This window comes from Monodelphis domestica, chromosome 5 (assembly GCF_027887165.1).
Source record: "Monodelphis domestica isolate mMonDom1 chromosome 5, mMonDom1.pri, whole genome shotgun sequence".
In the NCBI taxonomy this organism is placed as follows: domain Eukaryota; kingdom Metazoa; phylum Chordata; class Mammalia; order Didelphimorphia; family Didelphidae; genus Monodelphis; species Monodelphis domestica.
In genome coordinates this window covers 267369345-267396873 of record NC_077231.1, presented here as the reverse complement: position 1 = coordinate 267396873, position 27529 = coordinate 267369345, and the positions used below count along the sequence as shown (strand labels likewise).

Below are 27529 nucleotides of genomic sequence, written 5' to 3'. Positions count from 1 at the left end.
ATTTGAGGAGGTATCTCAATCAAGATCAACAGAGAACCATCAAGACCATGCCCTGCTGAGGTAAAGCCTCCACCGAGACTTGTCTCCACATCCTCTGTGCCAGGGAAACTGAGGTTATCCTTGGGTTTATTTGGTAGGGGAGACCTGACTTCAACTCTCCACCACTTTTTCTCCTCAGGGGACCTCAATATACCTGTCAACAGCCTCTCTGAGGGGAGATGAGAGGAGAGTAGGTGCTAGCCCATTCAAACACCTAGTCTCTCCAACATTCAGATCCTTCTCCAGAATACCATCAAACACAGTGGATAGGGCCTTTATTATAACCCCCAAACCACTTTTGATTACATGAGTCAACTGCAAAGTTCTCTGCAGTTCAGAAGACTCAAGCTCAAGTGAATGGCCAATTTCAGCCTTTCTAGTAGTTAGAAATGCAGGCACGGGCCACCATCCATAGCCTAATACATCTCCTTTGGTCAGCATCACAACACATGACCATATGTGATAGTTCATGGGTTAGACCTTCATAAGCTAGGAAACTGTATAATAGTATATGATATAATCAGTAACATCTGACACAACAAATCAACTAGAGGGAGACCTTGAACTGTATCTCCACTCTAGTTTCTTGTGAAGCATTAGGGAAAGGGGTTGGGAAACTCAGATGAATGTGGTCATGTAGAAGGTGTGATAATTATGTAGAACCTAGGAAATGATCTTGTCAATGTCACTCTGGGCTTTGCACTCTTGACAGAAGTCATGGAGTCTAACCTGTCCCAGAACAAGAATATTCCCTGCATTAAAACAAGTGGTAATCTAGTGTCTGCTTGAAGTCTGCTTGAAGGAGGATGGGAAAGAAGGAGAGAGAAGAAAGAGAAAAAAGAAAAAGGGAGAAAGGAAGAGAGGGAGAGGAAGAAGGAGAAGGGGAGAGGGAAGAATATTTTAAGTATTTAAAGAACGTATGTCAAAGAGAGATTCAACTCTTTTTTTGCCTGTACTTGGATGGTAGAACTAGAGGATATAGATAGAAATTTCAAGGAGACAGATTTAAGCTATATATAAAGAAATTAGAAAATAAGGAAATAAACATTTAAGTGCCTTTTAGTTGCCATGTATTTTGTTAAGTGCCTTGAAAATATTACCTCATTTGATTCTTACAAAAACCTTGAGAGGTAGATGCTTTTATTATCTCAAGTTTAAAGTTGGGGAAACTGAAGTAGTTGGAGATTAAGAGACTTATCCAGAGTAATATTGCTAGGGAGTGTCTCAGGACAGATATGAACCAAGCTCTCTCTGACTCTACACCAAGTACCCTATCTACTCTGCTGCTTACCTACCTTGATGAAAAGAAACAGATCTAACCATTAGATATTTTCAAAAGGAAAATGGCCTGTCCTAAAAAGTGGCAAGTTCCCCTTCACTAAAGGTCTTTGAGTGAAGTTTAAATTATCACATGTCCTGGATATTGTAGAGGGAATCTTATATTTTTATCTCCAGCACTTAGCATGGACAGATATTTTCTTTCTCCAGTTTTTTTTCTTACTCTTAAGAGTGCTCAAAAAAATTGAGGATAACTCCCAGGGCCTTCTAACTGAACCTTGGGAATCTTTCTCTCTCTCTCTCTCTCTCTCTCTCTCTCTCTCTCTCTCTCTCTCTCTCTCTCTCTCTCTCTCTCTCTGTCTGTCTCTCTCTCTCTCTCTCTCTCTCTGTCTCTCTCTCTGTCTCTCTCTCTCTGTCTCTCTCTCTCTCTGTCTCTCTCTCTGTCTCTCTCTCTCTCTGTCTCTGTCTCTCTCTCTGTCTCTGTCTCTCTCTGTCTCTGTCTCTCTCTGTCTCTCTCTGTCTCTTCCTCTCTCTCTCTCTCTCTCTCTCTCTCTCTCTCTCTCTCTCTCTCTCTCTCTCTCTCTCTCTCTCTCCCTTTCCCCTTCCCCTCCTCCCTCCTCCTTCTCTTCTACACCACTCCTACAATCTCACACACCCAGAGGGGCATGATCTATAAACATATCTGTATCAATGGGATTTGGAGCGATACTATAGATAAAAGAAAAACCCTACCTTTTATAGTTTTCTTTTTCTTTTTACCCTTTGGTAGCCCTTCCTCCATGAGGGGTGGCTTCAAAATGCAAACACAAGACAGTGATTAAATGTATATAGTGCCTAAAAATATCTCCCTGGGCTGAATTCCAAAATATGCCATCTCAAGTGTCAGTCTTCTGGAGCTGAGATAGTGGGACAGTTCACTGGAGTGCTTTAAAATGCTGTGGTAGCTTTGGAAAAGCAGATGCATGTATATTAATCTCTGCTTCCCTCAATACTTTATTGCTGATATAAAAATAGTTCTTTCATCTCAAAGGGTTCCTAAAAATCAGGATTCTGTATCACTCCCTAGGGACTCTTTAGCTGCACAAATATTCTGGAGTGCAGGTATGCCATAGTTCTACCCTATTGGCAACTGAGCAGATGTTTCTTCCTTTGTTTGACTGCTCTGTTGCAGTGCTGTGCTGGACTGGTAACGTAGACTTGCCCAGGCTAGAGGATAGTGTTCCTGAAAAGCTTTTGAGAGAGTCTTCTTACAGGAATGCACTGATTCAAATATTTCCACGTATTACCTTCCACCTCATTAATCTTTAAGCCTGCAGAGCACTCAGTCCTCCTTGACATCCTCTCCACCTGGTCTTCAGATTGTTTCAACCCCTTTTGTTTTTAGAAATCTTCAGAAGAGAGATTTCTGTTCCAGTTCAAGGCTCTGGATTATCACAGATGAGAAAATTCTGCCAGCTCTTTCTTTTCCATGTACTGTCATCTTTACAGCATTATATGAAATGGAAAGGAGATACATTTTGTTTAGTATTTACTATGTGCCCAGCACTAGGGATGGACATAGAAAAGCAACACAGCCACTATTCTCAAAGCACTCACTATAATTGAGGGAAACAACACTTAAATGAAGTCTTAGTTCATGGCAGATGGAAAGGCCAGATGATACTTAATAAAAGGGAAAGCATCAGGTCAGCTGGCAAGAACCATGAGAAGTAATGGCAAGGTATATGGACATCTAGTAGCTGGTAGAAACTGGGCAAATGGGGCAACAGGCTCATGGTTGGGGAAGGGAATGGCCAGTGATTCTCTGTCATCTTCTCTGGTGGTTCTTGTCTTGTTGTTTAGGTATCCATTGGCAGGTTGAAGTGGGTAAGTGGGAGATCTCATCTTCCCCTTGGGATATCCAAGGATGATGAAGGTAATGGTGAGATAATGGCACGAATGTGCCAAACCAGAACCACAGTTTCATGAGTTTTCCTCTTCCTTTTTTTTAACCCTTACCTTCCAATTTAGAATCAGTACTGTATATTGGTTCCAAGACAGAAGAGCAGTAAAGTCTCAATGGGGGTTAAGTGACTTCCGCAGGGACACACAACTAGGAAGTATTCGAGGTCAAATTTGAACCCTGGTCATCCTTTCTCTTAAGTCTAACTGGCTGTCAATTCACTGAGAAGCCTATCTGCCCCATCTTTTAAAAATCAATGTAGCATTTATTAAAAGTGCTTATTATATGTGCTAGTTATTGAGGATGTCAAAAAATGAAAAATGAAACAGCTCTTGTCCACAAGGAACTTACATTATATATGAATAGGGGAGAAACATGTACTACATTTCTATATACAAATGTATACAGAATGATTACCAGGTAAATTTATGGAGTAGGGCTAATAACTGATGGTGGGAAGAGCAAAAGGATCAAAAAAGACTACATGTAGAAAAGACAACTAAATAGTTTTTGAAAGTAACCAAGGATCTGTCCAATACTTAGACTTATTTAGAAATGATACTCAAATAATAAAGTGTTTTCTTTTTCAGAGTTGATATTTTTCACTTAGAGTTTATGAACTTCTTTTAAAAATATTTTGGTGACACTGTTTCAATGTGACTGGTTCCTTCTGTAATCCTAGGTATTTAAAAATATATTTAAAAGCATCATTCTGAGAAGGGATCCTCAAGTTTTACTTGACTAAAAAAGGAGTCCATGACATAACAAGGCTCTCTTTTTGAGTCCTTCATTTGGGAAATTGTTTATTGAGAAGCAAAATTACTTATTATCTTATCAAGAAATGTCTTTCCCATTAAGTTAGTGCACGGGATGTATGTAAATCATATACCATATGCTAGATACCTAGGGAACAGCCTAGAGATTGGACATTATCTGTTTACAGACATTGACCAAAACAAAAGCCAAAGTCCCTAAACTCTCTTCTTCATAGGGTCAATTAATGTCATTTGGTCATTAACAAATACCTATGGTCCCTCCCTTTCCCCCCTCCACTCTTCCATATACACACATATTTATACATACATACATATGTTATATATAAAATTTTAGCCATAAACTCTTGATTTTACTTTTGTCCTGAAGTAAAATTAAAGAAGCTAAAAATAAATTATGGGAACCACAGAGCAGAAACTGACCCCAACAGTCAAAGTGTATCCTATCTGGAGGCAAGGTTATAGATTATTTAATGAATGTATTGCCTTGGTGGGAAAAATTAATATTTTTTACTAGATAAATTGCTGAATATGATTTCATAGGTGAAATCTTTTGACTGTTAAGCAAAGTAAGCAGAATTGATGTCTGAATTTTAAAGAGGTATTGAAAGAATGTATTGATTTGCTATTATCCAGCTGGCATTTCTTAAAAATGCTTCTTAATGTAAGAAGTTTCTCTATACGATTTTATTTGTGAAGAATATGATTTATTAATAGAGAAATTGGGAAAAAACACAAGGCAAGAGTTATAGCTTTGGAATAAAAACTCCTACTAGCTTGGATACTTTATTTGTCACAAAGATGGAAAAACACATGTTATTTATATCATGGTTATCTGATTCATGCATAGATCACCTTAGATGTCACCTGAGACCTTCTGTATGTATGTCATTTCCCCATTATACTGATCTTACCCTGTTTTATTTAACATCAATTCCTTGCAACTAATTTTCTGATTTTATTAGGTGAATCTTGGACAAGAAATTTAACTTCTCTGAGCCTCAGTTTTATCAAATATAAAATGAAGTGGTTGGATTAAATGTATTCTTAAAATCTCTTTAGTTCTAAAGAGCTTTGATTATCTTCTTTACTAACTAACTTGTCTTTCAGTTGAACTGAAAAAAAGAGATTATTATACCTTCAATAACCCTTCCATAGTACCTTGTTAGATGCTGTTATGAATAGAAAAAAAAGGTAAAAGACACCATCCTTTTCTTTTAGCAGTTTATTACTTAACTGGGGAGATAAGGCAATCAAAATGTTAAATACCAAGTCAATTTGAATATCAAACTAAGCCCTTTGAATATTTTCCTACCTACCCTTTTCCTAGGGAGTTATTGAGTACTTGGGTAAGAGACATGGTAAGAGAAGTGTTTTTTTTTTTTTTTTAATTTTAATCTGGTAATGGGATACAGGATGACTTTTTGGGGAGATTAGCTAGTCAATTTCTGTGATAATCCAGGTGTGAGATGTCTCAAGTACCTTTAGTGGCAGTAGGAGGAAGGGAGTTAGAAAGGAAGGGATTTGAGAGACAGAAAGCATTAAGAGAAATTAATGATCACTGATATAGGAGTGAAGAGGAAAGAAGCATCTGACGTTTTGTGTCCAGATGACAGAATTATGATGACTTTGATAGAATACAGAGAAATCAGGAGGGAGAACCAGTTTTGGAGGATAAATGTGAGGCTTTCTTTTAGAAATATTAAACATGAGGAGATGGTATGACATTAAGAAAATTTAAAAAGAAACTTATCTTCCCATTTATCTTTCTTAATCCTACTGTTTCCCCCAACCCAGACTCCCTATTTTTAATGATAGCTAAGATTCTAAAATCATTATTATAAATGGTTCTGAAAGTCCAGAGAATGATTGAATTCTTTGAGAAAGAAAGTTACTCTTTGTTCAGCTAGAACATAATGGCCTGGAAAATCCTTCAAGAAGCATACAAATTTAATCTGGAGAGAAGGATTTTTGCAATCTTTTCCAATAGCACTATTTCATGCAACAACTTGAATCCTATTTGTTAAAATTGTTATAAAAACAGTTCTGCCAGAAACACATTTTTTTCAGTTCTTCTCCAACATGTTTATTTCCTTTTTATTAGTTATATAATTATTCTGTCCAGTGTCAAAAGAACAAGGATTTTCTTGTAAGCTACTGGGTAATTTGTTGTATAGTTCTCAGTCTACTGGATTTTGAAAATCATGTCAGAAAACAGCTGGCTTATTTTGAAATGGTTCACTCTGGATGGCTAAACATAAACTAGTGGATTATTGAATTGCAAAACTGGCCACTATGGTCTACTGGTGGCTTTTATTTTTTTTTTATACTGAACTGAGGAAACATCAAATAAACTATAAATTTCCTATCTATAGCTGAACAGAAAAAGGCAGATTGTGTATGGACTACAGATCCATGTTAATGTACAGTAAGCTATATTTTGGCTTGGTGATTGTTAAGATCACTAGGGTAAGCTATACTGACTGTTTTTCTTCATTATCAGGTATTTGGTTGCATAATTTCCTTTTAAGTCAATTTAATCATTCCAGGGTTGTCCATTTTGGTATTGACTTGTGTCAGGTCTTTGCATGTCAAATAAATGGGACATACTATGGCTGCTCTATTTTAGTCACTTTAACAATCAAACACTGCATTTATGGATTTCACTAAGGTGTCACAGGCAGGCATTAACCTTGTCTGCAGACATAAATAGGAATTCTAGGACAAGGCTAGAAATATATCAGAAGTTAGATGTAGGACAAGGCAGATTCAAGGATATTAAAATATAAGCCATTAAAATGAACCCCAAGAAAGGTCAGAAGTCAGGTGAACAGTCAAAAGTCAAGGAGAATCATTCAGAGAAGTCTTGAAAAAGAATGGTCAGTTGAAGAAGGTAGGAATACATATGAGTTCCATTTTAGACATAGATAACTTGAGGAATTTATGGCAAATATAGGCAGAAATGGCCCTCAGATGCTTAGTAATGCTATTCTGGAGTTCAAGAGAGAATAAGCCTGAAAAATATATTTTCAAACTCTCAAGATAACCAATAGAGTCAAAACAGTGAAAGAGAAGAAGAGGGCTTAAATCTTCAGTGACTTGCCCAAGATTACACTGTATAGTAAGGAACAAAGATGCAAGGCAAGAGCTGGGTGACAAAACACCAAAGAAAGTTAGCATCCCTGGAAAGAGCTCAGCATGCCCTTATACAAGAGGCACTAGGCTTCCCTGAACACCCAACGAATCCTATACAGTTCTCACATGGGATTCCAATAACCTGTAGTATGTACAGTGGCTGTATCATTGAGGAGGGCTAAGTTTACCTGTCAGCCCAGGTATAAGATGACTTCCCCAGTTGGAAGGAGAGAAGAAAAATGTCTTTGAACAGTGGGAGCAAGAGGCTATGAGGTGCTTAGAACTTTTTTTGACATCAAAGAAGCTAAAGTCTACTACTATATCCTGAGCCATCACCAGTCATCTTGTCTTTTGTCTAGGCAGAGGACTTCAATGACTCAGAGAGAGAGAGAAAGAGAGAGAGAGAGAGCGAGAGAGAGAGAGAGAGAGAGAGAGAGAGAGAGAGAGAGAGAGAGAGAGAGAGAGAGAGACAAAGACAGAGAGACAGAGAGAGAGACAAAGAGACAGAGAGAGAGAGAGAGAGAGAGAGAGAGAGAGAGAGAGAGAGAGAGAGAGAGAGAGAGAGAGAGAGAGATGGATGACTGTGCAACTCTGCTTCACTTAAGACCAGTTTATATATGAGTCAAAAGATATCACCCATAATGATCATTTTGACTCTTAGAGTACCAAGGACAACAACCTACCAAGTATTTAATAAAGGGTTTTCCATTCATCATTTCTATGGGGCATCATGTAAAGACTTTTCTGCTTGTACTCTTTCATCTTTTCATAATCATAGAAAGCTTGCTAGGCTCTTAGTATGGTAATTCCTGATCACCCCCTTATTTAACCCCCTTTCATATCCTATTGCAAGGAGGAGTTGTTGGCCTACTATCAACCTTGGTTTTTCCTGGATATGCTCCTCTTTGCTTCCATGATGCTGTTCTTTCAGTTTTCTTTCTGCTTGCTTCTTATGGGTTCTAAATCTTCTTCCATCTCCTAAGCATAAAATTCTCTTCAGGATCTATGTGGAGAGCTCTTCTGTTATTTCTCTATAGCCCCTCTGTTGGTGACTAAGCCATTCCTATGGCTTAAATGATCATTTTTATATTAAAAACTCCCAAATCTATGTTTTTCTCCTAAGTCCAGTCTAGCCAGCATCATCAAGCATTTGCTGGACAATATTCTCAGTGTTTCTCTAAGCTCTTCCAACTCAGTATGTCTAAATATACTTGATATACTCACTTCTAAAGTCACCCCTTTTCTTTTGAACTTTCCTACTCCAGTTACAACACTATCTTTCTAGTTACTATCTTTCTAAGGCATTTTTGACTCTTCCCTCATTCTCTCCTCCCCTCCCTTCATTGTTTCCCTTTAGCTGAATATCCTACCATATTCTACAATATCTCACAAAAACATGACCATAGTTGAAGTCCTCATCACCTCTTTACCTAAGGCAATAATCTCCCAAATTGGTTTCTTTGATTCCCTTCTCCTCCCTTTCCTAATCATCAACCACACAGCTGCCAGAACAATCTCAAGCATATTATTCCCCTGTTCAAAAACTTTTGCTGACTACCTATTGACCCTAATACAGACTTCTCAGATTGTGATTTGAAGTTTTGTACAATCTGGTCCGAACCTGTTTTCAAAGTTATTTAACATTATTATTTTTAAATAATATTTTATTTTCTCCTAATTATGTGTATAATTTAAAACATTATCTTTTAAAATCTTTAAATTCTAAATTCTCTCTTCCTCTCCCTTCTTCCTTCCCCCTGTCCCTGAGTTGGTAAGCAATCTGATATAGATTTTACATGTGCAGTCACATAAAATATTTTCCCACACCAGTCATTTTGTGGAAGAGATCTTGAGCACTAACACTAAAGAACAAAACTAAATGAAGAAAGTGACATATAGTACATTTTGGTCTGCATTCAGACTCCAATCAGTTCTTTCTTTGGAAGAGGAGGAGATTTTTCATCATGAGTCTTTTGGGATTTTCCAGAATAGCTCAGTCTTTCAAAGTTGTTCATTATCAATATTGCAGTTACTATGTACAATATTCTCCTGGTTCTACTCACTTTATTTTGAATTAGGACATGTAAGTCTTTCCAAGTTTTTCTGAAATCTTCCTGGTCATCATTTCTATTATTTGACATTATATACTCTGTGTTCCAATCAAACTGGCTTAACTCCTCTTCCATGAAATTAGCATCCTATCTTCTGGCTTCATGTTTGGACAGAGACTGTCCTTTATGCCTAGAGTGGACTATCTTTTCACCTTTTCCTTCAGAATCATTAGCTTCTCAGAAACTGCTTCCTATGCAAAGTAACTCAGGTTCCTACTTGTTAGACTACTCCCTCTGCTCTGTTCTTGCATTTACTTGCCCAGTTACATGCTCCAACCGTGGAATAAAAGTTTTTTGGATCAAGGACTTAAAAAAATCTTTAGGACTATTTTATACATAGTAGATGCTTACTTAATGTTTATTGAATTAAGTGGAATGGAGCCAATCGCAGCATGTAGCTGGCTTATGTAGTATGGTTAAAGACAATGTAAATAAATCAATGTTAATAGCAACAGCAAACAGCTAGCATTTACATGATAATTTAAGGTTTGCCTTTTTATAATTTTTTTTTCATTTGAGAATCACAACAAACCTGGTGAGGTAGGTACTTTTATTATCCTTATTCTACTGACAAGCAAACTGAAGCAAGTAGAGATTAAGTATTAAGATACCCAGTTGGTATCTGAGACCAGATTTGAACTCATTTCCCTAATTCCAATGGTTGACATAACTTAGTAGGGTAGCTAAACTACAGACCTCATTAGAAGCTGAGTCATTTTAAAGTGATGAGAATGAGACATCTACTCAAAGGCGATCTAGTAAAGATTGATTGGTATTATTGGTGAAGATGGCCAGACAGGTCTGTTCTGTCATGCTTGTATCCCACTTTGGCCATCCCTAAAGACAGAGATGTAACCTCAAGATGAATATTAGCCTAGATCTAAGCATATAATTGGTAAAACCCATTGTTGAGCAAACAGTGGGTTCTCCATAAATACTTATAGAGTTGATGTGGTATGCACTATCATCTATTTCTAAATGTATTTAGTATTCCCTTCATTGGTGTGACACCTTCTTATTTGTAACTCACTTTATTCAAGACATTGAGACAATGATGTTTTGTTTTGTTTTGTTTTTGTCTGCTCTTGATGTACCACAGGTTGTTATTCAAGGCCAAAGGTTTTCAACTGATGGAGAGGAAGAAGCTCTAGCAATTGATGATATATCATTTAGTGAAGGATGTCAGCCTGATCTCAGTAAGAGCACATTCTTTTCTATACTATTGTTCTTGCACATAGGACTGTAAGCATAATTGTGACTATTGCTATAATTTTAGAGTGGATTTCATTTGGGACATAAATTTTGGTATGACTTAGTTTTGATGCTCTATTTTCTCAAAAGTGAAATAATTTGAGTGTATGAAATGAAGTAAAAAGTTTGAATTTCGTGGTTAATTTGAGCTCTACAGTTAGTCAAAAATGCTAACCAAGTCTCCCTAAAAGGCCCATTTACTGTGTTTCAGACCTGCATGTAAGGGTGTTGCACAGGGGTGGTATGGATCATGGAAGATGTGGACATCATGGTAGAGTTCATGGGAAATGAAACTTTATGGGGAAAAGAAAATGGATGTCTATAAATTCATATATCTGTTTTCCTAGAGAAACATATATTATTCCTTTTAAAGCTATAGCATTAAGGGGATAATTGGCTATTTTATTATTTATATAATGCTATATCAAATAATTTTAGGCTATTTAGCTAGTCTGACTAAATATATATGGGTTTAAGATCTATATCTGGGTCTGCATTTTATATTTATGTAGATTTAAGCAGAGAGATAGATAGATGGATGGAGTAATGAAAAACTACTTAATTGTGAACTCCTCTGTCCATTTTTCCTTTCTATAGACTCCATTTTAAGGAAAATCAATAGGTTAACTTCAGGGGTGGGAATGAAATCAATTAATTTTATGCAACAGTCAATTTAACTTTGTGTAAATGGAGCATCCTGTTTGTTGATTCAACTTTTCACTTTGTAATCAGTTATTATAATATTGTTTGGGTAAAATCTAAGAAGGAGGCTTTCCTAGTCATTTACCAGTTATGTAAAGATGATTAAATACTGCTTTGGGGAATTCTGGATTTATGCCTCAGATATAAAGTCCTTTCAAAGGCAGCTTTTTTCTTTACTGTGAAGTTCTAAACCAAAGGCTTCCTTCAGGAGCCAGGAAGATCAAAACTTAGATTGGAAATAGCATCTGATTGGTATTATTAACTATATTAAGCCAATGTGAGCTTTTGAGCATCAGTAGAGATGATTTTTTTTATCAAAATACAGCACAATTGAAGATTTCAGCATTGTGAACGTTGTCTAATGAGACTGAATTTTGAATAACATTTAGTTAAATTATACAAGGCTTTTGACGAGGTCTTTTAAAAATAAAAATAAGGAAACCTTTTCTTTCAATTTTCAACCAATTTTATATATGTAACCCCTTATAAACAATGGAGTTGATGAAAATATAATGTCTTCTAATAAAGGGGGAAGGGACTGGAAGGTCATGGCAGGCAAGAGTCCTGAGGGAAAGGATGTAACCCTGGGAACTTTTGAGCTGTTCAAAGAGGAGAGGATCCAAGGGATGCAGATGAATGCCATTGGTGAGCTGACTGAAAAGGAAGAGACCTGAGACCCTGTAGTGAATATATTTGTTGACACTTGAAGCCTTGTTTGGTTAGCTAATCTAATTAAGGAGTTATTTCAATGAATATAACCGGATGTTTATATGCCTTTGCCTGCTAAATAGCTACTGGACCTTGGTTAAGGTTTGCTTTTTCTTCATACTCTGGCTTCATTCTCACCCTGCTCTTCTCAAGAGCAGCTTGGCCAGCCAATATCAATCAATTTTCTGTTTACTTAAAATGTTGTTCATTTTTTCTCAGTGCTTTAATTGTTTTACTTTAAAATTTTTTATTTCTTTGTTTATTTCTTACATTAAAATACCCAATTAATTCCCTCCTTCCCTTCCCCCTATTAGAGGAGACATCCTTTGATATAGCTATATGATTAAAAAAAAACTCCTACATCTTACTGATTTCTATTTGTCAGTTCTTTTTATGGAGCAGACAAACAAAGTCATTCTTCAAACTGCATATAACGTTCTCTTGGTTATGTTCATTTCACTCTTTATAATTTCATGTAGGTCTCTCCATGTTTTTTTAATTAACCTGCTTATCATTACTCACTACACAGTAGTTTTCCATCACATTTATATGCCACAACGTGTTTGGCTGTTCCCTAATTGATGGGCATCCCTTCAATTTCCAGGACTTGCTACCACAAAGAGAGTTGCTATAAATACTTTAGAACACAGAAGATTTTCCATTTTCTCTGATCATCTTAAGGAATAATCCTAATAGTGGTATTGCTGGGTCAAATGGTATATACATTTTTTATAACTCTTTGGACATAATTCTGGATTATTTTCTTTCTCTATCTGGGAAACTGTCTATACTTTTTTTTTCTCCCATCTACTGCTTTCCTTGTCATCTTAGCTACATTAGTTTTTTTTTTTTTTTAATATATTTTATTTGATCATTTCCAAGCATTATTCGTTAAAGACATAGATCATTTTCTTTTCCTCCCCCCCACCCCCCATAGCCGACGCGTAAGTCCACTGGGCATTAGATGTTTTCTTGATTTGAACCCATTGCTTTGTTGATAGTATTTGCATTAGAGTGTTCATTTAAAGTCTATCCTCTGTCATGTCCCCTCAACCTCTGTATTCAGGCAGTTGCTTTTTCTCGGTGTTTCCACTCCCATAGTTTATCCTTTGCTTATGAATGGTGTTTTTTTTTTCTCCTGGATCCCTGAAAGTTGTTCAGGGACATTACACCGCCCCTAATGGAGAAGTCCATTACGTTCGATTATACCACAGTGTATTAGTCTCTGTGTACAATGTTCTCCTGGTTCTGCTCCTCTCGCTCTGCATCACTTCCTGGAGGTTGTTCCAGTCTCCATGGAACTTCTCCACTTTATTATTCCTTTGAGCACAATAGTATTCCATCACCAACATATACCACAGTTTGTTCAGCCATTCCCCAATTGATGGGCATCCCCTCGTTTTCCAGTTTTGGGCCACCACAAAGAGCGCAGCTATGAATATTTTTGTACAAGTCTTTGTGTCCATTATCTCTTTGGGATACAGACCCAGCAGTGCTATGGCTGGGTCAAAAGGTAGATATTCTTTTGTCGCCCTTTGGGCATAGTTCCAAATTGCCCTCCAGAATGGTTGGATCAGTTCACAACTCCACCAGCAATGAATTAATGTCCCTACTTTGCCACATCCCCTCCAGCATTCATTACTTTCCTCTGCTGTTATGTTAGCCAATCTGCTAGGTGTGAGGTGATACCTCAGAGTTGTTTTGATTTGCATCTCTCTGATTATAAGAGATGTAGAACACTTCTTCATGTGCTTGTTAATAGTTTTGATTTCTTTATCTGAGAACTGCCTATCCATTTCCCTTGCCCATTTATCAATTGGAGAATGGCTTGATTTTTTGTACAATTGATTTAGCTCATTATAAATATGAGTAATTAAACCTTTGTCAGAGGTTTCTATGAAGATTTTTTCCCAATTTGTTGTTTCCCTTCTGATTTTAGTTATATTGGTTTTGTTTGTACAAAAGCTTTTTAGTTTGATGTAGTCAAAATTATTTATTTTACATTTTGTGATTCTTTCTATATCTTGCTTGGTTTTAAAGCCTTTCCCCTCCCAAAGGTCTGACATGTATACTATTCTGTGTTTACCCAATTTACTTATGGTTTCCTTCTTTATGTTTAAGTCACTCACCCATTTTGAATTTATCTTGGTGTAGGGTGTGAGGTGTTGATCTATTCCTAGTCTCTCCCACACTGTCTTCCAATTTTCCCAGCAGTTTTTATCGAATAGTGGATTTTTGTCCCAAAAGCTGGGATCTTTGGGTTTATCGTATACTGTCTTGCTGAGGTCGTTTTCCCCCAGTCTATTCCACTGATCTTCCTTTCTGTTTCTTAGCCAGTACCAAATTGTTTTGATGACTGCTGCTTTGTAATATAGTTTGAGGTCTGGGACTGCAAGGCCCCCATCATATGTGTTTTTTTTCATTATTTCCCTGGATATCCTTGATCTTTTGTTCTTCCAAATGAACTTTGTTATGGTTTTTTCTAAATCAGTGAAGAAGTATTTTGGTAGTTCAATGGGTATGGCACTAAATAGATAAATAAGTTTGGGTAGGATGGTCATTTTTATTATATTGGCTCGTCCTATCCATGAGCAGTTAATGTTTTTCCAATTGTTCAAGTCTAGTTTTAGTTGTGTGGCGAGTGTTTTGTAGTTGTGTTCATATAGTTCCTGTGTTTGTCTTGGGAGATAGATTCCTAGGTATTTTATTTTGTCTAAGGTGATTTTGAATGGGATTTCTCTTTCTAGTTCTTGCTGCTGAGCTGTGTTGGAGATATATAGAAAAGCTGATGATTTATGTGGGTTTATTTTGTATCCTGCAACTTTGCTAAAGTTGTTGATTATTTCAATTAGCTTTTTGGTTGAATCTCTAGGATTCTTTAAGTAGACCATCATGTCATCCGCAAAGAGTGATAACTTGGTCTCCTCCTTGCCTATTCTGATGCCTTCAATTTCTTTATCTTCTCTAATTGCTACTGCTAGTGTTTCTAGTACAATGTCAAATAGTAGAGGTGATAATGGGCATCCTTGTTTCACTCCTGATCTTATTGGGAATGCATCTAGTTTATCCCCATTGCAGATGATATTGGCTGTTGGTTTTAGATATATACTGTTTATTATTTTTAGGAATGACCCTTCTATTCCTATGCTTTCTAGTGAGCTACATTAGTTTTATTTGTACAAAACTTTTTAACTTTAAGGCATTCAAAATTATCCATTTTGCATTTCACAATGCTGTCTCTTGTTTATTCATAAATTCTTCCACTATCCATATATCTGATAGGTAATATGTTCCCTGTTTTTAAAATTTGCTTATAATATCTCTTTTTATTCCTAGGTAATATACCTGTTTTGATCTTATCTTGTTAAATGGTGTAAAATATTGGTCTAATCTGGTTTTCACCAAACTGCTTCCAAGTTTTCCCTATAATTTTGACCAATTAATGAACTTTTATCCCCTCAAATTGAATCTTTACTTTTTTAACATGAATTTTGTCTTCAGATAAGCATTGGAGGATTTTTATTGTATTCTCAACATGTTTGCCTAAATGGAGTTGATAATTCAGGATGGGTAAAGAACAATGGGGAACCTAGGTGATCAGTTGTGCTAAGCTTTGTAATAACATAGTAAAATCATTCCATTAACACAAAGGGAGGCTGAACATGTGATCAGTTATCTCCTTAGGTACAGTTCTGTTTATCACCTCATTGTCACAGGGTTGCTCACTTTTTTCTATTTAATCACTCAATTTTTATCTTCTCTCTCAGTTGCTAAACTCTACTTTAAACCATCTTCCTCTCTGTCCTTTATAATTTCCTTCTTATCAGCTATGCCTTTCAAAATAGCAAAATATGCAAAACACATTTGGTTCCATGCTAGGTATCACCTGTCTTTTTTTCTTTATCACAACACCATGTTTATATCACTCCTTTGTGATGAAGTCTGGAGCTGGCTTTCTGCTTTCTGTGTATCTCTGTCAATAAATGTGCAGGATAATGACTTTGTGAGAGATCCCAGAATCCATCTTTTCTTTGATTAGCCCTTTTATCCAAGAACATAGGATGATATAATACCCACTACAATAAACACTCAGTCAATTTTGACTTTTTCTCACCAATAATTATTTTTTGAAGGTGCTAGTGAATTTGTTTGGGTTAAATGAGATCCAAGTTTTGAAAATTGAACTTGGAGGAAATTCTACATTTACTGGATTGCCCTAGAAAAATGCAGGAAACATTTTACATCTAAGTTTTAAAATGTACTTAAAAGACAATGTCACAATCATGTCATGGGCATCCACCATATAGGATGAAAGTGTGCTATCATCTAGGAAACATGAGTGACAAGATAGATTTGGAAAAATATGAATACTTTTTTTTAATCCTTGCCTTCTGTCTTAGGATCAACACTGACTATTGGTTCTGAGACAGAAGAATGGTAAGAGATTGGCATTTGAGATTAAGTGATTAAGTGATTTTAAGGAATCTCTGTTATGGAAGGCTTGCTTTTCTTTTTAAGTATATAATAAATTGAGCATGTAACATTAAAAGTTATCCTTAGCAGTGATTTCTTTATAGTCTTTCTTCTTTTCTATTTTTTTTTGGTAGAAGGATAAGCAGAAATCTTCTCTTTATCTAGTCATCTCTCTACCCACTCCCTCCACCCCCAGTTTGGAAAAAAAAGAAAAACTAGTCCTTTGCAACAAACATTGATCAAGCAAAAAGGAAGTCTCACATTAGCCATCTCTCAAAATGTGTATCTCATTTTGCATTTTGAGATCATTAGCTCTTTTTCATGAGTTTGCTAGCCTGTTTCATCAGACATACTATGTGGAATGGTGGTTGGTCATTTCATTCATCAGAATTCCTAAATATTTCAAAATTGTTTGGATTTATAGGATTATTATTATTACTTAAATTGTTTTCCTAGTTCTCTTCTCCTTACTCTGTTTAATTTTTTAATGTTCCTATTTCTGTAGATCCTCTATTACCTGTCATTTTCACCAGTCTGATGAAGGCACTCAGGCTACAAGTGGTACAACCAGTGCATGAAATGAGGTGCCTGATCCTATGTTTAGTGATCTTTTCTCTCTTTACCCCGTTGCCTCTCTAAAACTAAAATATTAATAGCAAACATTTGGGTTTCAGTTTATAGTTCATGCAGCTCTTTCTATACCTTGTCTAATGGTGGCCTTACCAAACAAACTTGTAATTTAGGAAAGACAAATATCATATCCTTATTTTACTTAAATCTGCCTCTGGGTACACATGGCATGCCCAGAAGCAAATGCTTATTATTATAGTCTTCTAAAGATATTATGTCTAGAGTGATTATAATTGAGAATGGAGAAAGAAGATATTCTCACTAATTTCCTTTCTCCTCCAAATCAGAAAGATTATTTTTTTTGCAAAGTTGAAGATTTTCTAATTAATGACTTGACTATATTTCTTTTTAATAATTTTTTGTTATGCACCAAACCATATATAGAATGGGGTTTGGCAGATATATAGTTGTTGTTTAGTCATTCCATTGTTTCCCACCTTTCGTGACCAAGGTCTAAAGGATTTTCTTGGCCAGGATTCTGGAGAGATTTTCCATTTCCTTCTCCAGTGGATACAATGGATCCATTCATCAGACAGAGGTTAAGTGACTTGGCTAAGGTAAGAAGTGGCTGAGACCAGATTTGAACTCAGGTTTCCCTGACTGCCTGTGCAGTATTCTATTCATTGAATCACTTAGCTACTTTCTAAGAATACAGAGGTTTAATGACTTACCCAAGGTCATACAATTAAGAAGTATCTGATGCTAAATTTGAGATCAGGTCTTGACTGCAAGCCCAGTGGTCTAACCAGCAAGCCATGGCTGTCTTCTTCTACATAACAGAAGAGAAAAATATAAGATTTTATACCCAATTCTAGGTCTCACATATAGTTTGCTTTTCTAATTTTGCATATATAATGATCAAATTTCAAATATCCTTGTCTGGTCTTCCTTTTAGACTTTCCTTCTGTTTTTTTTTCTTTTTCCTTTCCATTAAAAACCAAAATATAGACTGGATTGTATTTTTGTCTGTATCTTCTTAGGTCCATGAGAAATGGAAGCATAAAAATGGTTTCCTTCTGTGTATTGATGTTGCTCCTGAGAATCTTTTATTCCTTGTGTATCTCTTTGTCTTATTGCCCCTTGATTACATATACTGATTGACCCTGATTGATTGACAAATCTTAATCAAGCCACATAGATGCTCTGAAATAATGAAACAAAATATGGGTTCTTTAGCCTGTAGAAAAGAAGGCAGCACACTAGCAGACAGGGCAGCTCTTTCCAAGTATTTGAAGGGCTTTCACATTGAAGAAACTTGTTTTGTTTGTCCCCAGATGACAAAACCAGAAGCAATGGATATAAGTTGTAAAGTGATAAATCTGAGCTGCTTGTAAAGTAAAAATTCCTAACCATTAGAGCTCCCCCCTAAAGAGAATAGATCGCCTTAGGAGCTGGTGGGTTGCCTCTCAGAGAAGAATCTTCAAGCAAAGTCTGGATGGCCACTTGCTGGGGATGCTGTTTGCAGAATGGGCATTCTTGTTCGCTTACAGCTTTGACCAGATGGCATGTGAGGTGACTTCCAGCTCTGGAGATTCTGTGATATGTGTTAGTTTTAAGGTTCAAAAGAAGCACTGAAATTAGCCGATCAGATGCATTATTTGGGCACTGCTTTAAAAGGAAGCTTTTGTTTAGTAAACTTAAACCTTCCTCTAGCTGGGGTGGATACACTCTAAACCATTTTCCTTATTAAACTATATAACTATATATACTATGCTGTTGTTATTTTTCCTTAATGTGATTTTTAGTTTGAGTATAAACACATGGAAACAGAATATTGCAAACATTTTAAGTTATAGGATATTTATTCCTTCAAATGTAGGGATTGAGGATGATTCATTCTTTTATCGTGTCATTAATGCAAAGGCAGGTTTCAAGAGTCCTGGAATATGAGTTCTAATTAAAAAAAATAAATGTGTTATACTTGGTTTAGGTTTTTTTTTTCCTCATTGAAGATGAACATGAAAATGTGTTCTTCCCTGATGTCATGCAATGTGCTATTAACTGAGTAAAATTAATCAGTCGTGCTGTGGTTTTGTTGTAGCAAAAACCTGGTGATGTCTTCAAATTGAGCTCTACTTGTCTTATTGTCTCCATCCATCTATTTATCCTTGGAATGATCGCTTTTACAACTTAAACGTGTGTTCACAGACGTTAATTAAAAATGCTCTCTTTGGAGATTGAGTATAATCCACTTTTTAAAAACTTCACATAGAAAAGTTATACATCAGTTGATAAACACTTATTGAGTCCCTATTACATACCAGGTACCATTCTAAAAGGTGGGGATCCAAATAAAGATAAAAGATTCTGATCAGAGGGAGCTCACAGGCTACGGGGAAGACAACGTACAAATAATTATGCATTCTGAAAAGGCATATACAGGATAAATTGGAGATAATCAGAGGGAGTGCATTTGATTTAAGGACGATCAGGAAAGGCTCATTGTAGAAGACAAGATATCCAGGCCATGAAGGAAGTCAGGGAGGCCAGGAGATAGAGTCAGGGAGGGAGAAAATTTCATGCCTGGGGAACACCCAGAGAAAATGCTCAGTCAAGAAATGGGGTGACTTGTCTGAGGAACAGAAAAGAGGCTACTGCCACTAGACTGTAGGGTATGTGGCTGGATGGTATAAGAACACTTGAAAGGTAAAGAGGGAGAAAATTATTAAGGGTGTAAGCAGAGGACTTTATATTTGATTTTGGCAATGATGGGAACCACTGCAGTTCTCTAAGCACGTGGGTTAGGGGTGAGCAATGGGTGACATGGAAAGTCCTGTGATTTTAGAAGATTACTTTGGCATTTGAGTGGAGGATAGAATGAAATTGGGAGAGACTTGTGGCAGACATTCTAACCAGCAAGCTTGGCCTCCCTGCCATTTAAAGGAAATTAGTAAATAAATTAGAATATTGTTCATCATATATCTAAATATAAAAAATGTAATAATAGAACTACAGAATCTCCCATGATATCACATTGTGGAAATGCTTTCCTTTGATGATGATTGACAACTAGTTAATAATTTTCATTGAATAGGGGCTCTTAGCCATTTCTTATGTCAGAAACCCATTTGGTAGCCTAGTGAAGCCTATGGATCCAGTCTTAGGAATAATTTCCTTAAATGCATGAAATAAGGTACTTAGGATTACAAGAAGCTAAATATATTGAAATATAGTTATCAAAATATAAGAATAAAACATTCATAGGCCAGGTTAAGAACCCTTGGCTTAAGAGTGGCTTAGGGATACTGAGAGTAGACAAGTTGGTAACTTACCTATACTCACCCAGTTACAATATGTTAAGAGGTAATACTTGAGTCCAGGCATTCCTCAGTTGAGAGCCAGACTCCCAGCCCTAACCCTTCTTTTTCTTTCTGTCTGTCTCTCTCTTCCTCTTTCCTCTCTTCCTCTTTTCCTTCCTTCTTCTCTCCCATTCTTTCCTTCTCTCCCTTTTCCCTCCATCTTTCTCTCTTCCTTTCTCTCCTCTCCTTTCTCTTTCTCCCTTTCTCCTCTTTTTCCTTCCTTCTCTCCTTCCCCCTCCTATGACATGCTGCCTCCTGTTCCTTTTTTAAGTTAAATATATTTAGTAATAAATAACAGTACAAGATATATGTTTATCAGGTATAATCAATACTTACTGAATTAAATAATAATGATGAATGACTATTTGAAGATCTAAGTTGTAAAATATTTTAGTATCAACAGCTTTTATATATTTAGTTGGAAAATAAACAGTGTCTCAGGTCTGTTCCAAATAATTTAAATAAGTGCATATCAAGTAATTTCCAGAAGTCAGAGCCATGGGGGTGAGTAATTAAATCTATCAACAAAAGTTAATTGAGTGGCTACTACCTGGCATGCACTGTGCTAGGATTATCAACAGACAGCTTCAGGGAAAAAGAAAACCTTTCAAAGTTGTAGGACACAAGTTCAAATTGTGGGCATTTCATGCTTTATTGCTTGTAAGGATGGAAATTTGGCACCCAAACATCCAGGAAATATGAGTCCCAAAATTAAAAGCATAAATCAAATAAAATATGTATTCTGATAATAGAATGTGGAGTTTGCATTTCTAAAGGAATACATGTTTAAATTATACAGGATTGAGTCTTTTATTTCTTTTTCATCAGGGAAGGCAGCATGAAGTAGTGAATAGAGTGTTAGTCTTTGGGTCAGGAAGACCTTGTTCAGGCACTGCCTAGCTATGTGGTTCTCTTGGGCAGGTCACTTAACCTCTCTGAAACTCAGTTTTCTTATTTGTAATTTCCTGACAATTTTACCCATAGATAATTATTTTTCCTATTACTTTTAGAAAGCAAACATTAATATAATATGCCATTTGTTTTAATATTCTTTTTACTTATTAATATTTATTACTAAAATTAGGTAATGGACCTTAATTAAAACAGTGGTTTTTTTGGATGGTCTATTGAATGGTTTCTGTTAGCCTTGAAGCTCTGGAAGCAGAGGTAAATTTAGTTTACATAATAAGAGGTCATGTAGTTTCTTTTAAGTATTCAGAACATACTATTAATTAGCATGTTGGTGAATGGTTAATCACCAGCTCTCTGAAAAAAAAAAGTTTGAACATCATTTAAATTTAACCAGCATTATTCACATTTTCTTCACCACTTTATTGCTTAGTCAATCATAAAACAATAAATCAAACCCTAATTTATGGCATTCTGATTTCCCCATGTGAAAGCTGAAAATTTAAGAACTGACTCTCTTGTGTCTACTGATTTGGCCAAACTTCAGCAAACCTCTGAAAAAAGCAATCTCTGAAATCTAGGAATCAGGATTTTTAAGAAATCTGTAGAGAAGTATATTCCCTAACTTCACTTTGTAGCATGTGTGAATAGGACTATAAAGCAGTAACTACTAAAACAAAATCAATATCAACCTTGAAGGACAAACAAGAGTTTGTCTCAGTTATGTTTTTACAACAAAAGACAATCACTCACATTGATCTTATATGCCCTAATGATCACGCTGTTATGATCCATGATTAGAATCATCCACGACTTTGACCAGTTTGTTAGAGCGACTCTTTGCTTTTAGAGGACTGTTTGGTCCCCAACAACAAAGCTTCCTAAAGATGATCTAAATACCATCTGGCAACACCTGAAATCCTGCTACATGCCACCACATCTGACTGAACATAGTATAATGGAAAGGATGCTAGATGGAGAGCCTATGGGATGTAGGGTCAGATCCTAGCCTTTATTACTTACTACGTTGATGACAGTGAGTTTTCCTGGGCATCAGATATTTTATTTCAAGCCTTCCTTACCATCCCTCTCTGCACTAGAGCAGGTATCATTTGACAAAAAATAATCAAAAAAATAAATATAAAACTAACTATGACTTGGGTCAGTGAGGTGATAGTGGATAGAGAAACAAGACTAGATTTGGGAGTATTGGGTTCAAATTTTACCTAAGATACTTCATAGCTCTGTTATCCTGAGCAAGTCATTAACCTCCATTGTTTAGCCCTTGATACTCTTTTGCCTTGGAACAAATACTTGTTATTGATTCAAAGACAGAAGATGAACATTAAAAAAAAAAACAGACACTGTCTTACTTGTTTCTTTGTATCAGTTCTTTCTCTGAAGGTAGACATATATAAACTAAAGTTATACTTTTTTTTCTTTAACCCATACTTTCTGTCTAGTATCAATTTTTTTAAATTTTATTATATTTTATTTGATCGTTTCCAAGCATTATTCATTAAAGACAAAGATCATTTTCTTTTCCTCCCCCTCACCCCCCAGTAGCTGACATGTGATTCCACTGGGTATATGTCTTGATTCGAACCCATTGCCATGTTGTTAGTATTTGCATTAGAGTGTTCATTGAGAGTCTCTCCTCTGTCATGTCCCCTCAACCGCGCTCGGTGTTTCTACTCCCACAATTTATCCTCTGCTTATGAATAGTGTTTTTTCTCCTAGATCCCTGCAGATTGTCCGGGACATTACACCGCCCCTAATGGAGAAGTCCATTACGTTCGATTATACCACAGTGTATTAGTCTCTGTGTACAATGTTCTCCTGGTTCTGCTCCTCTCACTCTGCATCACTTCCTGGAGGTTGTTCCAGTCTCCATGGAACTTCTCCACTTTATTATTCCTTTGAGCACAATAGTATTCCATCACCAACATATACCACAATTTGCTTAGCCATTCCCCAATTGATGGGCATCCCCTTGTTTTCCAGTTTTGGGCCACCACAAAGAGCGCAGCTATGAATATTTTTGTACAAGTCTTTGTGTCCATTATCTCTTTGGGGTACAGACCCAGCAGTGCTATGGCTGGATCAAATGGTAGATATTCTTTTGTCACCCTTTGGGCATAGTTCCAAATTGCCCTCCAGATTGGTTGGATCCGTTCACAACTCCACCAACAATGAATTAATGTCCCTACTTTGCCACATCCCCTCCAGCATTCATTACTTTCCTTTGCTATCATGTTAGCCAGTCTGCTAGGTGTGAGGTGATACCTCAGAGTTGTTTTGATTTGCATCTCTCTGATTATAAGAGATTTAGAACACTTCTTTATGTGCTTATTAATAGTTTTGATTTCTTTATCTGAGAACTGCCTATCCATGTCCCTTGCCCATTTATCAATTGGAGAATGGCTTGATTTTTTGTACAATTGATTTAGCTCTTTATAAATTTGAGTAATTAAACCTTTGTCAGAGGTTTCTATGAAGATTTTTTCCCAATTTGTTGTTTTCCTTCTGATTTTAGTTACATTGGTTTTGTTTGTACAAAAGCTTTTTAGTTTGATGTAGTCAAAATTATTTACTTTACATTTTGTGATTCTTTCTATGTCTTGCTTGGTTTTAAAGTCTTTGCCCTCCTGAAGGTCTGGCATGTATACTATTCTGTGTTTACCCAATTTACTTATGGTTTCCTTCTTTATTTTTAAGTCATTCACCCATTTTGAATTTATCTTGGTGTAGGATGTGAGGTGTTGATCCAAACCTAATCTCTCCCACACTGTCTTCCAGTTTTCCCAGCAGTTTTTATCGAATAGTGGATTTTTGTCCCAAAAGCTGGGATCTTTGGGTTTATCGTATACTGTCTTGCTGAGGTCGCTTTCCCCCAGTCTATTCCACTGATCTTCCTTTCTGTCTCTTAGCCAGTACCAAATTGTTTTGATGACTGCTGCTTTGTAATATAGTTTAAGGTCTGGGACTGCAAGGCCCCCATCATATGTGTTTTTTTTTTATTATTTCCCTGGATATCCTTGATCTTTTGTTATTCCAGATGAATTTTGTTATGGTTTTTTCTAAATCAGTAAAGAAATATTTTGGGAGTTCAATGGGTATGGCACTAAATAGATAAATAAGTTTGGGTAGGATGGTCATTTTTATTATATTGGCTTGTCCTATCCATGAGCAGTTAATGTTTTTCCAATTGTTCAAGTCTAGTTTTAGTTGTGTGGAGAGTGTTTTGTAGTTGTGTTCATATAGTTCCTATGTTTGTCTCGGGAGATAGATTCCTAGGTATTTTATTTTGTCTAAGGTGATTTTGAATGGGATTTCTCTTTCTAGTTTTTGCTGCTGAGCTGTGTTGGAGATATATAGAAAAGCTGATGACTTATGTGGGTTTATTTTGTATCCTGCAACTTTGCTAAAGTTGTTGATTATTTCAATTAGCTTTTTGGTTGAATCTCTAGGATTCTTTAAGTAGACCATCATATCATCTGCAAAGAGTGATCACTTGGTCTCCTCCTTGCCCATTTTGATGCCTTCAATTTCTTTTTCTTCTCTAATTGCTACTGCTAGTGTTTCTAGTACAATGTCGAATACTAGAGGTGATAATGGGCATCCTTGTTTTACTCCTGATCTTATTGGGAATGCATCTAGTTTATCCCCATTGCAGATGATATTAAGATGATGGTTTTAGATATATACTGTTTATTATTTTTAGGAATGACCCTTCTATTCCTAAGCTTTCTAGTGTTTTTAATAGGAATGGGTGTTGCAGTTTATCAAAGGCTTTTTCTGCATCTATTGAGATAATCATGTGGTTCTTGTTGGTTTGCTTGTTGATGTGGTCAATTATGTGGATGGTTTTCCTAATATTGAACCAGCCTTGCATCCCTGGGATAAATCCTACTTGATCATGGTGGATGACCCTTCTGATCACTTGCTGGAGTCTTTTTGCTAGTATCCTATTTAAAATTTTTGCATCTATATTCATTAGGGAGATTGGTCTATAGTTTTCTTTCTCTGTTTTTGACCTGCCTGGTTTTGGAATCAGTACCATGTTTGTGTCATAAAAGGAGTTTGGTAGAATTCCCTCTTTGCTCATTATGTCAAATAGTTTGTATAGTATTGGGATTAACTGTTATCTGAATGTTTGATAGAATTCACTGGTGAATCCATCAGGCCCTGGGGATTTTTTCTTAGGAAGTTCTTTGATGGCTTGGTGGATTTCATTTTCTGATATGGGATTATTTAAGAATTCTATTTCTTCTTCTGTTAGTCTAGGCAGTTTGTATTTTTGTATATATTAATCCATATCACCTAAATTGGTGTATTTATTGCCATATAATTGGGCAAAGTAATTTTTAATGATTGCCTTAATTTCCTCTTCATTGGAGGTGATGTCCCCCTTTTCATCTTTGTTGCTGTTAACTTGCTTTTCTTCCTTCCTTCTTTTAATTAGATTGACCAGTACTTTGTCTATTTTGTTTGCTTTTTAAAAGTACCAGCTTCTAGTCTTATTTATTAAATCAATAGTTCTATCACTTTCTATTTTATTAATTTCTCCCTCAATTTTTAGGATTTCAAGTTTGATTTTCTGCTGGGGTTTTTTAATTTGATTGCTTTCGAGTTTTTTTATTTGCATTTCCAATTGATTGATCTCTGCTCTCCCTAGTTTGTTAATATATGCACTCAGGGATATGAATTTACCTCTGATTACCACTTTGGCTGCATCCCAAAAGGTTTGAAAGGATGTCTCGCCATTGTCATTTTCCTCAATGAAATTATTAATTGTTTCTATGATTTCTTCTCTAACTAAATGATTTTGGAGTATCATATTGTTTAATTTCCAGTTAGTTTTTGATTTGGTTTTCCATGTACCATTACTGATCATTATTTTTATTGCCTTGTGATCTGAGAAGGCTGCATTTATTATTTCTGATTTTCTGAATTTGTGTGCTATGTTTCTGTGACTTAGTGTATGGTCAATCTTTGTGAATGTGCCATGTGGTGCTGAGAAGAAGGTGTATTCCTTTTTATCCCTATTTATTTTTCTCCATATGTCTATTAATTCTAATTTTTCTAAGATTTCATTCACTTCTTTTACCTCTTTCTTATTTATTTTTTGATTTGATTTATCTAAATTTGATAATGGTTGGTTTAAGTCTCCCACTAATATGGTTTTACTGTGTATTTCTTCCTTCAATTCTCCTAGTTTCTCCATTAGAAATTTGGGTGCTATATTATTTGGTGCATACATGTTGATTAGTGATATTTCCTCATTATCTAAAGTCCCTTTTAACAAAATATAATTACCTTCCCTATCCCTTTTGATTAGGTCTATTTTTGCTTTGGCTTTATCAGATATCATGATTACCACTCCTGCCTTCTTTCTGTCATTTGATACCCAGAAGGTCTTATTCCATCCTTTAATTCTGACCTTGTGGGTGTCAACCCACCTCATGTGTGTTTCTTGAAGACAACATATGGTAGGGTTTTGGATTCTAATCCATTCTGCTATTCGTCTACGTTTTATGGGTGAGTTCATCCCATTCACGTTCAAAGTTATGACTGTCATTTGTGGACTCCCTGGCATTTTGATAACCTTCCCTAATTCTAACTTTTTTTTCTTTGGATCTAACTTTTAGTACAGTGATTTACTTTAAATCAGTCCCCCTTATCCACTCCCTTGATATGTTTTCCTTTTTGTTCCCTCCCCCTCCCCCTTCTCTTTCCCTCCCCTTTTGTTTTCCCTCTCCCCCTCCCCCCCCTTGGTTTTCCCTTCTCCCTACCCTTATTGGGTAAGATAGAATTCAAAATCCCAATGGATCTGGATGTTCTTCCCTCTCATATTTGATTTCCCTGAGAGTAAGGTTTAAGTAAAAACTCTCTTCCTCTCCTTATAAGAGTTTTCTTTCCCTCCACTTCCCATGTGAATCTTTGTTTGAGAACGATTATTCTATTTGGTCTTTCTTTTCCCCCTATTTACACATTACATTTTCCCCACATGTTAGTATACATAGATTGATATAAATGTAGTCCTTATAGAAGAGAGTTTGAGTAAAAGAAGAAGATAAAATTTTTCTCCTTTTCCCTTTCCTTCATATTTCATTCATTCATTCATTCATTCATTCATTACCTTTTCAGGTATTCCATGCTCTTTGATTTTCGATATCGAACTTTCCACAGAGCTCTGGTCTTTTCATTGCAAAAAGTTGGAAATCTTCTATTTTGTTGAATGCCCATACTTTTGCTTGGAAGTATATAGTCAGTTTT

The 27529-nt window shown here is 36.0% G+C and overlaps 1 protein-coding gene across 1 annotated transcript in view; it reads left to right on the top strand.

Moving 5' to 3' along the window:
- MALRD1 (MAM and LDL receptor class A domain containing 1) overlaps window positions 1–27529 on the top strand; it is a 1015998-nt gene that overhangs the window by 45487 nt on the left and 942982 nt on the right. Inside the window, exon 5 of the mRNA XM_007504899.2 lies at window positions 10378–10474. Within this exon, the coding sequence (XP_007504961.2) occupies window positions 10378–10474 (97 nt within the window). The remainder of the gene's footprint in view (window positions 1–10377; window positions 10475–27529) is intronic.